Source organism: Eubalaena glacialis, chromosome 10, assembly GCF_028564815.1.
Source record: "Eubalaena glacialis isolate mEubGla1 chromosome 10, mEubGla1.1.hap2.+ XY, whole genome shotgun sequence".
NCBI lineage: Eukaryota > Metazoa > Chordata > Mammalia > Artiodactyla > Balaenidae > Eubalaena > Eubalaena glacialis.
Window position 1 is genome coordinate 71,778,342 of NC_083725.1, and position 14,202 is coordinate 71,792,543.

Genomic DNA, 14,202 nt, shown 5'->3' on the forward strand with positions numbered 1-14,202 from the left:
TTACTTTCGTTTTGATTCTAGGCATATGAATGAAAGTTCCCTCACTTATTTAGACACACACACACATACACACACACAGTGCTAGACTGGGGCTACAATGGTGAAGCAGACAAATAAGGTTCTTGTTCTTAGAAAGGAAGTGTAAGCAACTACCCTAGAGAAAAGGATTTTCATACACTTAAGACCTTTTATCTTTTTGCCTGGTCTTAAAAATCAGATATTATGATAACACATAATATATTTAACCTTGAAATTCTTTTAACAAGTAATCACAGCACCCAAATCAGCTTATAAATGTAAAAACGAAAACAAACCAAAAAAAACCCCAAAGAGCACATTACAAATAATGCCATTCCACTCCTTAATTCATTCTAGGTTTGAATGAATTTATCACCTAATAATTCTCTTTTTCTAGGAACCTTCCAAGATTTGGCCTAATAAAAGCACAGAAAAGAACAACACTGATTCAGTCCCTAGACTCTCTGTTAAGTTTCCATGGACATAGCTGGAAGCACTTCCTAAAGATCTATTTCTCAAGTCTATACACACTTCCCCAGGGAGTCCCCCTGCCCCGCCCCCTTACACCCACAAAGATATATGGTCCCTCTAATGTAGGTCTGTTCAACCCTTTGCCAAGACCAGGTCTGTGACTTACCAGTTCATTCCCCTCCAGGCGGATGATAGCAAGTTCTCCCCTCCTACTGCTAATGCTCAAGGAGCAACTTGGAAGCATGGTGGGAGGAATGAGTTTATTTCTCCATTTTGGCCTGTTTCACCTCCTTCATATGTGAACAACCAATACAATTAAGGTAGAAAGACAATTTTTGCTATTCTTTATTACAGGAATGATTTTGGTTCTGCCTGTACCTAACCTAGTATCTACTTTGCTGCCCAATCCTAACTCAACAGTCACTACTTTCAAGCTTAAACTACATCAGAGGTTGTGTTACACAGCATCACGGTGACAATACGTAATGTATATATTGTAGCCCCTCACAACAGGCAAAACCCATAGTTCTCATATGCTTGCTTTACAGTGTGTTTCCAGCACAATCATTCCCACATCACACTTTTAAGACCTGTAATGAATTATTTTCGCCACACACAACAATCACTCTAAAGGGCCAATAGCCCAGATATACAGTCTTAATTCCCTTTCATTATCATATATGGCTTTTTGTGCCTAGTCCTATTCTTCCTCCCCACACTTCCCTCCTGCTTTACTCCTTCTGTCACAGATTAAGGGAAGAGAAAGGCAGAATATTTACCAGAACCATGAAGATTCCCTTGGTGACAAAGATCCAAACTTTAGCCCAACGAGCTTGTGGGTGAGCCTTCCTTTCAGTGCATTTGTTTTACATTTTTCTTTGTATTATTTCCATTCTTTACCCTAATGTCACAGTCCCTGTTCTAACCCAAAGACAAACACATATAATAGACACTCAATATATTACTGTGGCCCGGAGTTTGCCAGGGCATGGGTATCTTTTGGTCTAAAAGGACAGGACTGTCAGGAGAGGCCCTAAGAAACTAAGGCAGTGCTGCAAAGATGCTGTAAAAAGGTGAGATGGGAAGGTTGCCACCACAGGCAAAATCCATGGCTTGCCTTCCCTGTCCCTGAGAAAGGAACAAAAGTACGGGATGGATCTGAGATCTTCACAACAATCCTGCGAGGTAGGAGAGTATGCAGTTACTATACCCATTTTCCCATTGAGGACACTTAAAATCTTTCAAACATTGGGGTGTTTCAGACCTGAATGTAATGAATGATATGCAGACATGTGACCTGAGAAGTGAGTTTGTCAGTTTGGTTTCATTTGAATTTGAGAAATACTTTATAATCTATACACTCTTCTTTCCATCAGCTTTGTGAGAAATAACTGGCTGCACTAAGGCCATTTTCAGTTTCTTCATCCATGAAGTGAAAATAGAAACAAGGCTCACAAGTTTTCTGATTCTGACATTTAGAGAAAAGGGCAGGACCCGGACACAGGTCTCCTTAGAGTCTGAGATTAGTGACTTGCCCAGCTTGTGCTCAGAGAGGGGACGGCCACTGGGGTGGTCTGGGCAATTGGTGATGCATTTCTCTAGTTGGGAGGTCAGAGAGCCGGGGTGAAATATGGGTGCTCAGAGGCTGTAAACCTCAGGTGAAGCATCCTCCTGCTGGTATCAGCACAGCAACCAGCTCTGGACACGGACAGTATTCTTCTGGCTTGTTGGTGAACCTGACCCAATGGGTTTCCTGAAGATCGGATCTAATTCATCATCCTCACTGAATTATGGCACTGACGGGGATGGGGAAGAGGGGCGTGACCTGCAGAAAAGACTATCCTGATCCTTAGAACCACCGTGATCCTCGCCAAAAGCCTTGTCATACTTCCTGCGGGGGTGCAATGCTCCTTTTGCCGAGTCTCAGCTTTTTAACGTGAGTGGTTTAGTGGGAGACTTTGGCCCAGTAGCGACAGACCACTGGGTCAGGCAGAGGAATCCCTGGCTTCCAGGCTCAGCTCAGTTCAAGGGGACCCTCGTCAGGGGCAGGGTCCTCCAAGACCCCTGCGGGCCAGGCGAAATTCCAAGGCCTCTGGCTAAAATGGTGGCTCTCTTATTCCTCTCCGTCCAGGGAGCAGATGGCCAGGGGAGCGGTGTTGTTGGCTCCGATGCTGTAGCAAGGACTGAAATAGGGCAGGAGGCGCCCAGGGAAGGGATAGTGGGGGAAAGTGAAAATGTGGGAGCCGCTGTCAGTCACGTTGTAGAAGGAGATATCATGGGCCTCATAATCCAGGAAGACTCCCACCCGGCGGGGAGGGACGGGCAAGGACAGGAGCGGGTATTCGTCGGTGCCTGCCCGGTACTCATTGCCCTTCCTCAGCCTTATCACCCAGAATCCGTAGTGGGGGGATAAATAGACCACCTCCTTCCGGTCTACATTTTCCTTACACACTCCCAGGCCCCATTCAGACCTGTCTCCCACCTCCACCTCCCAGTAGTGCCGACCCGAGGAGATGCACTGACTGCCCAGGACTATATTGTAGCGATAAAATCTCTCAGGATTGTCGGGCAGCTTCTGCTTGGTGTCTCCATAGCGCACGCATTTTCTGTCCTCAGACACGATGAGGCGAGAATAAGCAGTGTCTGGATCCAGCCGCACATCCGCTACGGAAAAAGATCCTGGTTGGTACCCTGACACAGAGCGAGGGGGCCTGGGCGAGCTCTCTGTGATAGATACAGCCAGCGATTTTCCTCAAAGACGGGTGGGCGATGGGCATCCAGAGGGCACTGAGCCATTTCATTCCTCCGGGAGGGGTCCCGCCCCCCGCTCATCACAATCCCGCCGAGCATTCATTACCTGCATATGTCTTCAGGATCTCTCTGAGCCCCAGCACACGGCAGTCCGTCTTCAGCTCCAGCGAGACTGGTTCTGGTCTCTGCAGGCTCCAAGACTTGCTCCTGGTAGAGAGGGGTAGGCCTTGGGGCCAGAAGTCCTGGCTCTGCCACATGGGCCTTCCCTTAGTACAGGGAAGGGGGCTTGGCCAGGGACGGAGTCAGCGTGGTCCCCCTCCCCAGCAATACCAGGCGGAGCAGAGATGTGATGATTATTTGACTGAGCTGAACGGCTTGTGGCACAGAGAGAATATTCACATACCTAGGTCATGGGAAGGGTTAGGTGTGAATCTGACATTGGGAGAGGAAGAGGTGTACTGCAGAGGAGAAGGGCCCATATGCAGACTCAGAGCACCGATGCTACTGGAGACAGCTGCAGTCTTCTCCCCTCCTTGGGCCATCTACTTGAAACCATACATTTTATAGCTTTACCTGAAACTCTTATTGGTAATGCTTGAAATGAATTTGGCCAAGCACAAAGAAGAAAAAAGAAAGATGTTGAAAGCTTCCTTAGCCAATACAATGGAAGGGGCAGAAGATTACGGATCAGCACCCACTTTTCTGTAGGTACTTGGTCTACGTTCCTTCCCCACTTCTGGCTCTGGCCAGGCCCCACTTTCTCTTACAGGGCTGTCGAGGGGCTCCAGAGATGGAAACATACCTGTTTAAGACTTCCTGAATACCCTAGAAGGAGAAAAAGATATGCAGCACATGAGTATGCCCCGTTCCTCGGAGGGACCAGACAGACACAGAGCTCTAGGAGGGAGTTTCTCTGAGGGAAAGGGAAGGCAGAGAGCAAAGCTGGAGAGAAGGCGTGCAGAGGGAGCAGGGGAGAAGCCTACAGGAGGCAGGCAGGGCAGGCTGAGCCCTGGCTGCACTGGCCAACTTCAGGCTCCATCTCAACTCTCTGGCCAGAGGGAGGGACAGGTATGATGTGAGGGCCGCCTAGACAATGTCCATCTAGGAGGCCACGAGGTCATCCACCCAACCAGGGGTAGGGGAACAGCCGGCACGAGCAGCGGGTATACGGGATCCATGTCTGGTAGGCCGAGTGCTGACAGGTCCCACTGAAGACTAGGTACCCCCCTCTCCTAGAGTCCCAGGCTATCCTCAGCCCTTGCTCAGACTTCCCAGGAAAGCCTGCTTCTCACCTGCAGCATCCAGCGGACAGGCCTCTGAGACCTTTCTTCCAGCTCTGCGATCATCCTCCACAGGACCCGGCTCTGCTGGATGAGTGCATTGTGACTCACCCCCAGTTTCTGCGTGGTCTCCCCTTCCTCCTGCTCCAGGCTGGCCAGAGCGGCGGCGGCCTCTACTTCCAGCCGCCGACCTGGTGGCTGTGTTTTCTTTAGTAATCGCCGGTATTTCTCAAACTCCCATATGATGCTCTGCTTTCGGGTTTCCACCTGTATCTGTAGAGCCAAGATCAGAAATCAGCACGGATACTGGTCGTGTAAGGGCCACCCGGGATTGAGGACGCTGGTATGTGCACACACACACGCACTCTGGAATGTTCTGGTACCAACTGTGTGTCAGGCACTGTAGAGGCAAAGATAAAGGATACGATTTTTCCTAACTTCCTGTTGCCACAGCTCCAGTACATGCTCCTCAGTCCCTATTACTAACTCTTGTTGACCCCAGGAGGGCCCAGGATATTACCTTTGTACTATATATTCCAGACTATTTTCCATTTTCAGAATAATATATTCTATTTTCAGAATAATGACCGGAAGCATTATACTTAAGCCTCTAAGACAGTGTAACAACTACACTGTTAGATGATTTTGCTTCTTACTGCTATTGTATCAATTCAATATGCTGTTTTAGACTGATTCAGTGTTACCTTCTGTCGATCACAAGTTCTGATAGTTTGATAGTTATGGGCCTTGAGCTTATTTCTGAAGTGATTTTCCAATATTTTAATAACTTAACTTTTAGTAAATATGCTTTAGCTGAGGAAAGAGAAACAGAAACTATGCTTTACTAAGCACTATACAAGTCATACCCCTGTGAGCTAAAGCATATGTGAGGTGTGTACTTTTCCTTTCTCACGTATGAGGAGCGCCCAGAAGTTATCTCTACATCACATTCAAGAAACTGGAAGTGAGTGGTCCCAAGGCCAGCTGAAGGCGGCACACCTCGTAGAGAAAGCTGGCATGAGGACCCCAGGCTCTCTGACCTCAAACCCCACATTCTGCCTCACAGCGATGAGGAAGGTACCATAGGCCAGCTTCGGGACAACACAGGGACCACACAGACTCCTTTCCCCAGGGGGCAACTTGCCTTCCAGTTGGCAGTTCGTTTCCTCTCACCAACTTCCAGCTTCCAGGCCTCTTCTTGCTCTTTCCTCAGATGTTCCAGAGCCTCATGGAGTTTCCACTGAAAGAGACAAAAACCTCCTGAGGACACCTCGGGCAGCCTGGGTGGATAGCCAGGTTTCCTAGCATTGGTAGGTGATGGGAAAACAAGCATCCCTCAGGGGGTGGGCCAGAATGCACGCTGGGAGAAAAGGGTGTTCCCTTTTCACAGGGGGAGCAGATTCCTGCCCAGATTACATCCCAGGTCTCTCTATCTGAGAATCATTTCAACTCCCACAGTCTCTAAGTTTCTGTAAAGCAGAAGAAAAGGTCCATTTCCCACCTGGCCAGAAAACTATCTTGGACTTTCCTATCCATGCCTCTTTTTATCCTTATCTGCTTTGTTATCCTACAGCCTCCTAAACCTTGTTATTCAAAGTGTGGTCCACGTGTGTCAGCAGCATCAACACCACCTGGGAGCTTGTTAGCAATGCAGGATCTTGGGCTTCACCCCAGACCTCCTGAACTTTAGCAAGACCCTTGTGTGGTTCATATGCACCCTAAAGGTAAGAAGTACCATCCTAGACTCTAATGCGAGAGATGACTACTGGGAAGCATAAAGTAATCTCATAATAATATTGACCATTTTATTAAAGGTGTACCAACAAAACTGAGGCTTAGAGAGTGACCTACCCACAGTCATTCAGCTAGTAAATGGTCGGGCTGGGATTTAACCCAGCTCATTAACTCTTATGCCTATGGTATACTGCCTCCCTATTCTAATACCTGCAAAACACAATAAATAAATACTTTTAAATTTTCAGAAATTCTTTTTGCATAGGAAAACAGCTAATTCAGGGGATTCATCTTACAATTTTACCTTCTAATCTCAACTTCAAGAAAGAGAATTAAGACGAGTACAGGATCAATGGATCACAGAATCATTGGGATAATGATTCCGATAAAGATATGTCAGCATGGACATCTAAGGAAAATATAAGAAGTTAGAAGTTGATAGGATAGCTATAAAAAAGGAGCAGTGGGTGTCAGAGATGGCTCCCCCTATCACCCCCAATAAACAGAAGGTAAGGAGGAGAGAAAGAACAGTGGCTGAAGAGTAAGAAGGCCTTTGATCCTCCTTTAACTAACTTAAGTCAGAAGGGACCCTACAACATTAGATTAGACAATCTCACTCGATCCTAAATGACTCAGCCATGGTCACTTCTAGCTCTAAAACCAATGATCATGATCTCAAATTTCTAAGCCTTTGTCTATAAAATGAGAAATTTAAAGTGACTCACCTGATGTTCAATGATTATCTGTGGCATTGCTAGGAGTTTGCACGTTCTGATAGGTACAGCCTTGACCACCTCATCCAAGGCGCCCAGAACCCCAGCTAGACCAAAATGGTCTCCCTCAAATTCTTAGTAAGGAAAGCAAGTTTGGGTTAGGCATTAAACCTGTTGGGATTGGGGTGAGGTGTGGAGGTGGGAAAGAAGGAAGTCAAAGGAGGTCATAAACGTAAGGAGAGGTACGGCTCACTGTATCAGGTCCCCGGGATCTGGGGGTGTGAGAAGCCAAAGGAATCAGCTCTCATTTTGTCTCTGGGGCCCCCGGTCACGTTCTTGATCTAGAGGTAGCCAAGTGGGGGGCAGGGGAGAGACTGGGGGGAGCTGGCCTTCATCTCCCACCTTATAATCCCAGGCGACATCCTCCATGGGCACGACACTGTGGGCCTCGTGCTCGGGGGACTGGCCACAGGCCTCGCACACGATCAGGCCATCCTCTTTGCAGAACATCTTTAGCTGTTCCTCGTGGGTCTCGCACACGTCGCCCTTCAGCCCCATTCCTGGATGCAGCCCTAGCCGTCGGACTTTTTCTACAACATTGGCCAGCTGCCAATTAGGCCGCAGGTTCCTTGGCTGGACGGGAGCCCGGCAGAGGGGACACGAGTAACCCCAGTTCTGGGATTCTCCTGGGACTTCCCAGAGTCCAGAGAGACAGTTGTGGCAGAAGCTGTGGCCACAGTCGATGCTCACGGGCTCTTTCAGGAAGGTCATGCAGATGGGACAGGCCACTTCTTCTACAACGGCTTCCACCAATGCTGCGGGATCCATGGCTCCTGTCACACCCTCCTCAGAACATGAATAAAACCAGGAGGAGCCACTGAAGGCTGAGAAGAAGGAAAGAAACACAAATAAGGGAAAAAAGAGCAGAAGAGCAGAGGCATAGGTAAAAGGGATAAGTAGTGACTGAAAAAAATAACTTCCTCTTTTGGATCCTTTATGAACCCTGTTTAATAAGCTCTGGCTTTCCCAACTGAATCCACTGGGTCACGTTTCTCACGCCACAGAAGGGACATCTGGGGATGCCTGAGTGCTGGGATGCTGGGAATTCTCAGTTTCCATTCACCTGGTCATCTCTGACCCTCCTCTGGGTTCGCTCGCCAGCCCATTCTCACTCCACCTCCATCATGCTCTCCAAATCAGCACTGTTCCTCTTGAACTTCGTGTGGTTTCACTATCCAAAATAAGGCCAGAAATACCCACCTTCCTCACTGTCTAGGATGTTTCTATGTATATTTATGTACGTCAAGGTGCAGAAAAGGTAACATGTCAGAAGCCCACTGCCTATATGCTCAATTTGTTTTCTTGTGTTGCACACTGAAGTGTAAGGTATAAGGGAACCAGCAACACTTTCCCCACCTCCTGTAAACCTCTGCCCACTTCTCCAGCACTAACATCCGCTAAGATGCCAAGACACTCTCCTCAGTGATACATTAGAAGCAGATATGGACAAACAGCCCTTGGAAGATAAAAACAAAGGTCATCTGATGATAATTAAACCCATATTGATGAATTCACTACTCCAGCAAGAAACCTGAGATTTCTGCTAGGGCCGTATGTGGGCACAGAACTTGAATGACCAATGGCAGGCTCTTGGTACAGTTGACAATGTTTATTTGTTCACCGTGCAAGTTTGTTACCAGTTAATCTATAAAGGGAAAAGCCCTGATGGTCTTAGTCATCGTTGTATCCTTGGACCTAAAAAGTGCCTGTCATGCAGTTATTGCTGAATAAATATTTGCTGAAGGAATAAATGAGCTAGACACAGAAAACAGTTCTTAAACCCAAAATGCTTTTATAATTAAGTTAGGGAGTTGAGAGCATATTATACATTAATAATAATAGCGAGCACTCCTTGAGTACACTATATGCCAGGCACTCTTCTGAGCATTTTACATGGATTGGCTCAACGTATTTCAAAACCCTAAGTAGAAACCATTATTCTACTCTCCCCTCATTTAACAGATGCTTGGTCCAGGGCTCTGCCATTCTATCCTGGGCAAAGTACTTAACCTCTCCAGCTTCAAAGTATAATAAAAATTCAAGAGGAGAGAGAAATCACTGTGGTTTAAGGGTAGTCCAGTGAGGTTTCCTGAAGGAAGTGGGGCAGTAAGTAGATTTTGCAGAACTGTCTGTCACAGGCCATCAGCAGGTCCTGCCTTCTCACTGGCCTCCCTGCCTCTTGCTTTTCCTCCTCCCAGTCACTACCAAACTGTAGGACCAATATCCTAAAACCTTGTTTTACTAAATCACCAACCTACTGAAGAGCCTATCCTGGTTCCCCAGCCCTCAGTCCAACAAGAAGCTCTCTCTTCACCCTGAAACAGCCCAGTTAAGCAAAAGGAGGAACTTCCACACTTTCTTGCAGACCCCATGTCCATTCATTCCACCCACTTGGATTCCTGCTGTCCTCCCAGCTTGAAATGACTTCTCCAAATTCCTGCTCTTAATGTCATTTGACATGTATGTGTTTATTGTCTTACTTCCCACAGTAGAAGTTTCATGAGGATAGTGACATACTCTATTTTGTTCATGACCATATCCCCAAGGCCAGAGACAGTGCTCAAATATTTTTGAATACATGAGTATTAAATGTAAATGTTAAGGTCTAGCTGATAGTAGGCTCGATGTGGAAGAAATGTCAATATCCTCATCTATCACGGAGGGGCCCCAAGAGCTACTACCTAAAGCTGACACAACAGAGTCTGATATCTATGATTTAAAGCTACAGAGATCAACAAAGAATTGAAAATAGCTACTGAAAATTGAGAAGATGGTGGCAGAAGGGAAGTGGGGTAAAGAAATATCAAAATGATAAATCAAGAAATGCGATGGAAGCACATTATTTAGATTTAGTAGGGTCATAAAAAGCTCTAAACATGACAAAGTTAAATGTGGTGGCCTCTGCAAAAAAGGATTTAGGGGCGGGTACCTATTGCCTTATTGTTTTGTTTTCATGATACACAGATTACTTTGACAAAACTTTAATTATTAAACATTTAATTGCTTCAACCGTGCATTGGGCAGAGTGGGAAGCCTTCTAGGAAAGACATTTGCCGGGGGAAAGGGCGAAGCCGGGAAGAGACTCGAGAGGAGGGGCCAAAGTGGGAAGTGAGGAGGCGGTGACCTCCGGGGTTCGGGAGGAGAGAGGGGAAGGGTAACCTCCGGGCCACAGGACGCCGGGCAGGGCCCGAGGGTCCCGGGCGGGTGGCGGCAGAGTAAGGCTGACGGCCTGCAGGACCTCTGAAGAGGCACAACTGTCTACCCACCTCCCTTCTCAGCCGGGAGTAGCGCCCCGAGGCGGAAACCGAAAGTGGAGACGCCCGGTTGGTTCCCACGGCCGAGTGTCCGCAGCATCCGAAGCGGCTGGCCCAGCCAGCCCGGCACTTACCGCCGGCGCGGAGACCAAGGCCCCAGCAGCGCCCAGCTCCTTGGTTTCTCCTGCAGGATTCCGAGGCCCCGCCCACAGGGCCGGAGCCAATGAGCTCGCCGGCGGCATCTTTGTGGGAGCAGCCAATCACAGACAGGGAACAGGACAACCCTAGCCAATCGGAGGAGGGGACAGGGCCCCGCACACCTCTTGGCCTGACGGCGTATTTTCTCTTTTTTTCGGTTTTTCTGGTCTCTTCCCCCACTCAGAGCCCTTTAAACTGTAAAAGGGCCCAGGAGTCAGTCGAGGACGGGTCAAAGGGGTGAGGCCCTTGGATGAGGCCGCTCGGGCCATGCAGTAGCAGAGGCCTAGCTGGCCCTCGGCTCAGAGAACCCTTTGCGTCTCACGCTTCCGTTCTGGATGACTAGTGGCTCTTCAGGGCGAACCTTGTTCCTTCCGGGTGGTAGCCCCGGACCTAATGCTGTTCCTTTGCCAGTTTTCCACGTTAAACTCAGCAGCCTATGAGATCAGCCATGTCTGATTCTGAGACCCAATTTAGTGCAGGGCTGGGCACTGATAATGCAGTGGACTCTGCACTTTCCTGCGAGATGAGCGACCTCTCCTGGCTCCAGGCTGCAGATGGGTGCTTTCTCATAAAAAACCCTGGGTTTTCTAGGCAAGCTCTTATCCTTCAGTACTTCAGCAGGCAGTCTCTCATCACTATTGCCACACCCCACCTTTAGAGTTAAAAGCAGATGGTGGGAACTGACGGAGGAGAAGTGGAATTCCTCGTCTGAAACTGCTATACAAATTGGAAAAAATTTTTAAACGAGCGGTGTTCGTCCCTCGCCTAAACACACAGACATGTGCACACACAAAGTGCTACTTAAGGCAGTGATTTCGGTTTTTCTTTGTAGTCTCTGCACCTTGTCCTTTTCCTGATACTTCAGTGTTTACTGAATAAGCAAATAAAGGCACATCCTGCCTGTGTGGAAAATAACCAGGAAATCCTCCAACTGAAGCCCAGTTCCAAATGATTTTCTTGTTGGAACTGTTACTCTTTGGCTCTTCATGCCAATGTCAGGGCTCAGGCCATGGTTGAAATTCTGAAGGGTGAGGCCCAGAAAATTCCTGAAACAAATGGGACCATGAGCAAAAAAAGAAGAAAAGAGGTAGCTGAGGTCTGAGCTGCACCCTGTGGCTCACCTGGATCTGTAGGCATGGCTGCCTAACAGAGTAGTAAATGGATTAATCGAAACAAGCCACTTTAAACATTTATGGAGCATTCACTTTTTGCACTTTGTGCTGGGTGCTGGAATTAACAACCATAGGCCACAGACTGTTTAAGGAACTCAAAATCAAGTTAGTTGTACAGTGGGCCCTTAAATATTGCAGGGGCCAACTGTACAGTCAAAAATATGCGTATAACTTTTGACTCCCCCAAACCTTAACTGCTAGTACCCTACAGTTGGCCTGAAGTCTTACCAATAACATAAAACAGTCGATTAATACATATTTTGTTTGTATTATATGCTTAGAATAAAGTAAACTAGAGAAAAAATGTTAGTAAGGAAATTATAAGGAAGAGAAAATGCATTTACTATACTGTACTATATCAACATCATAACTTTACATCTTCTGTTTACAAGACGAATCATCAGTCTATCAGTACATACATCAATATTGTCTTATATGATACAAAACACTGTAGATGTTATGATATTATTAACACTAGACATAAAAAATGAAAAGATAATGTGAAAAAGAAATTAATATTTGTAGTTATAATAATTCATGCATTGATAACAAAGAAGCAGCAATATGATTGCTTTGTGGTAGCCTAGTATAATTGATATGATTGCTTCACCGTAGCCTAGCCTATACACTAATGAATGAATCATAAAATTTTTATGGCATACAGTATTATAGGCATATTAATAATACAGTATTGGAAACACTTTCATTTTTTAAAAAACAACTTAAATGTGATGATAGGCTGATATACAATTTCTCCATTTATGAGAGAGACAGGTATATTGTATGATAATGTAATTATTTGAAAGCAAATTTATAAAACAGTAAGAAAATTAACACATTAATTTTATATTAAATATCACTCACCTTATGCCTATGTAAGGATAGACTAGTATCTACATATAATTTATGCATTCATGACATACCTAACTTTTTCTTATTTTTTTCAATATTTCCAGGCTACATGGTTCATCTGTGAGATTTTTCAAATTGTTGCAAATCTCCAAAACATTTTCTGATATATTTATTGAAAAACATCTGCATATAAGTGGACACACACAGTTCAAACCTGTGTTGTTCAAGGGTCGATTGCACTTCTCTGGAGCTTCTGTGAAGTTAAAGCAGTTAAAGGGGAGATCTTTTTCATTTGTAACTTGGCAATTTGTCCATAACTATGATTGACTCTCAAGGGCCCTGGCAAAAGGGCACCTTAGTATTCCTGGGGGAGGGGGTTTGTGTTCCCGAGGAGAAAGCTGGACAGAGCACTTTTGAAGACAGATCAGTCCAGTGCACAAGCACAGCAGCTCTTCTTCCTGGCCTCCATCAGGGTGCTTTGTTTGCTGTGAGAGGCAGACAGCTGTGTCCAGGTGAGGCTCTGTCTTGGATATAGCCCATGGCTGTAACTACAGATTCCATCCCTCTGCCTGAATTCAAGATGGACCAGGACAACAGGTTGAGTGGCTAAGTGTGGGATGAGCTCTATCTGTGCTAAGGGAGAGGAGTGGCAGGGAATGGAGTCCCAGCTTCCCATGGTGATAACCTGCTTGATAATACACACTTTATTGACTTCCTTTCCTTCCATTTCTCACTTGTCAACACTCCTAATATTTCATCCTGGGATCACCTCCCAGATAAGCTACTTGAACTCTGATCCATGTTTCCAGTTTGTTTCTGGGACACCCACACTAAGACAAGTCAGATTATTTGCTAAGACAATTCTTAAATAATTTCTCCATGCTATCATAGTAATTATGAAAGTGTGATATTGGTGCAGGGTACCACTGGACCAATGAATAGAAAAAAAAGCCCAGAAGCACACCCGCTCATATATGGCCAGTTGTTATATGACAAAGGTAGTACTATAGAGCAATGAGGAAAGAAGGATATTTTTAATAAATGGTACTGGAGACACCAAATATCCCTATGGAAAAAAATGAAACACGAACCCTAACCTCATATCACTCACATATGGATTGTAGATATAACTATAAAAGTCAAAGCAATTAAACTTCCCAAAGTAATTTAAAAGAATATTTTCATGACCTCAGGTAGAGATTGATTCCTTAATGCCAGCAAGTTCATCCATGAATATTTATTGAGTGCCTGCTATGTAACAGGCACTCTTTCAAGTGATGGAAATATATCAGTGAACAAAACAGAAAAATGCTTTTGTGGAGCTTACATGCTAGCTGGTATAATTTGGCATTACTTTGTAGGCATATCTGTATAGATGCATACAGGATAGTTTACTTTTTATTGGAATTCAGAAATTTCATCTGAAATTAAGTATACATCTTTTATTTTATGAATGAGTGAGCATGTTATATCTTCTTTTTTTTAAAATGGTGGAAGTTTTTTTTTTTTAATTTTTATTTATTTATTATTATTTATTTATTATTTATTTTTGGCTGTGTTGGGTCTTCGTTTCTGTGCGAGGGCTTTCTCTAGTTGTGGCAAGTGGGGGCCACTCTTCATCGCGGTGCGCGGGCCTCTCACTATCGCGGCCTCTCTCGTTGCGGAGCACAGGCTCCAGACGCGCAGGCTCAGTAGTTGT

The 14,202-nt window shown here is 45.8% G+C and overlaps 1 protein-coding gene across 3 annotated transcripts; it reads right to left on the bottom strand.

The window, feature by feature from the left end:
- Positions 1–816: 816 nt before the first annotated feature.
- TRIM68 (tripartite motif containing 68) lies at positions 817–10,502 on the bottom strand. Of its 3 annotated transcripts, XM_061201353.1 has the most exons (8): positions 10,294–10,450; positions 7,370–7,851; positions 5,665–5,760; positions 4,533–4,793; positions 4,043–4,065; positions 3,347–3,447; positions 2,972–3,153; positions 817–2,672 (listed from the first exon to the last, which is right to left on the bottom strand). In XM_061201353.1, the coding sequence occupies exons 1-8, from the start codon at positions 10,379–10,381 to the stop codon at positions 2,586–2,588; spliced, it is 1,320 nt and encodes a 439-aa protein (XP_061057336.1). In that variant the 5' UTR covers positions 10,382–10,450; the 3' UTR covers positions 817–2,585. The 3 variants fall into 3 exon arrangements, with proteins under 3 accessions (XP_061057336.1, XP_061057335.1, XP_061057334.1); XM_061201352.1 differs by having other exon boundaries at positions 817–3,153; positions 10,416–10,502; XM_061201351.1 differs by having other exon boundaries at positions 817–3,153.
- Positions 10,503–14,202: the final 3,700 nt, after the last annotated feature.

Excerpts from the sequence above, each read along its gene's own strand:
- TRIM68 (XM_061201351.1), bottom strand. The coding sequence starts at position 10,381 with ATGCTGCGGACACTCGGCCGTGGGAACCAACCGGGCGTCTCCACTTTC. Across the intron at positions 5,761-7,369 it reads ATGTCGCCTGGGATTATAAG|TGGAAACTCCATGAGGCTCT; the intron begins GTGGGAGATGAA and ends TGTCTCTTTCAG. Across the intron at positions 3,448-4,042 it reads ATTCAGGAAGTCTTAAACAG|GAGCAAGTCTTGGAGCCTGC; the intron begins GTATGTTTCCAT and ends CCTCTCTACCAG.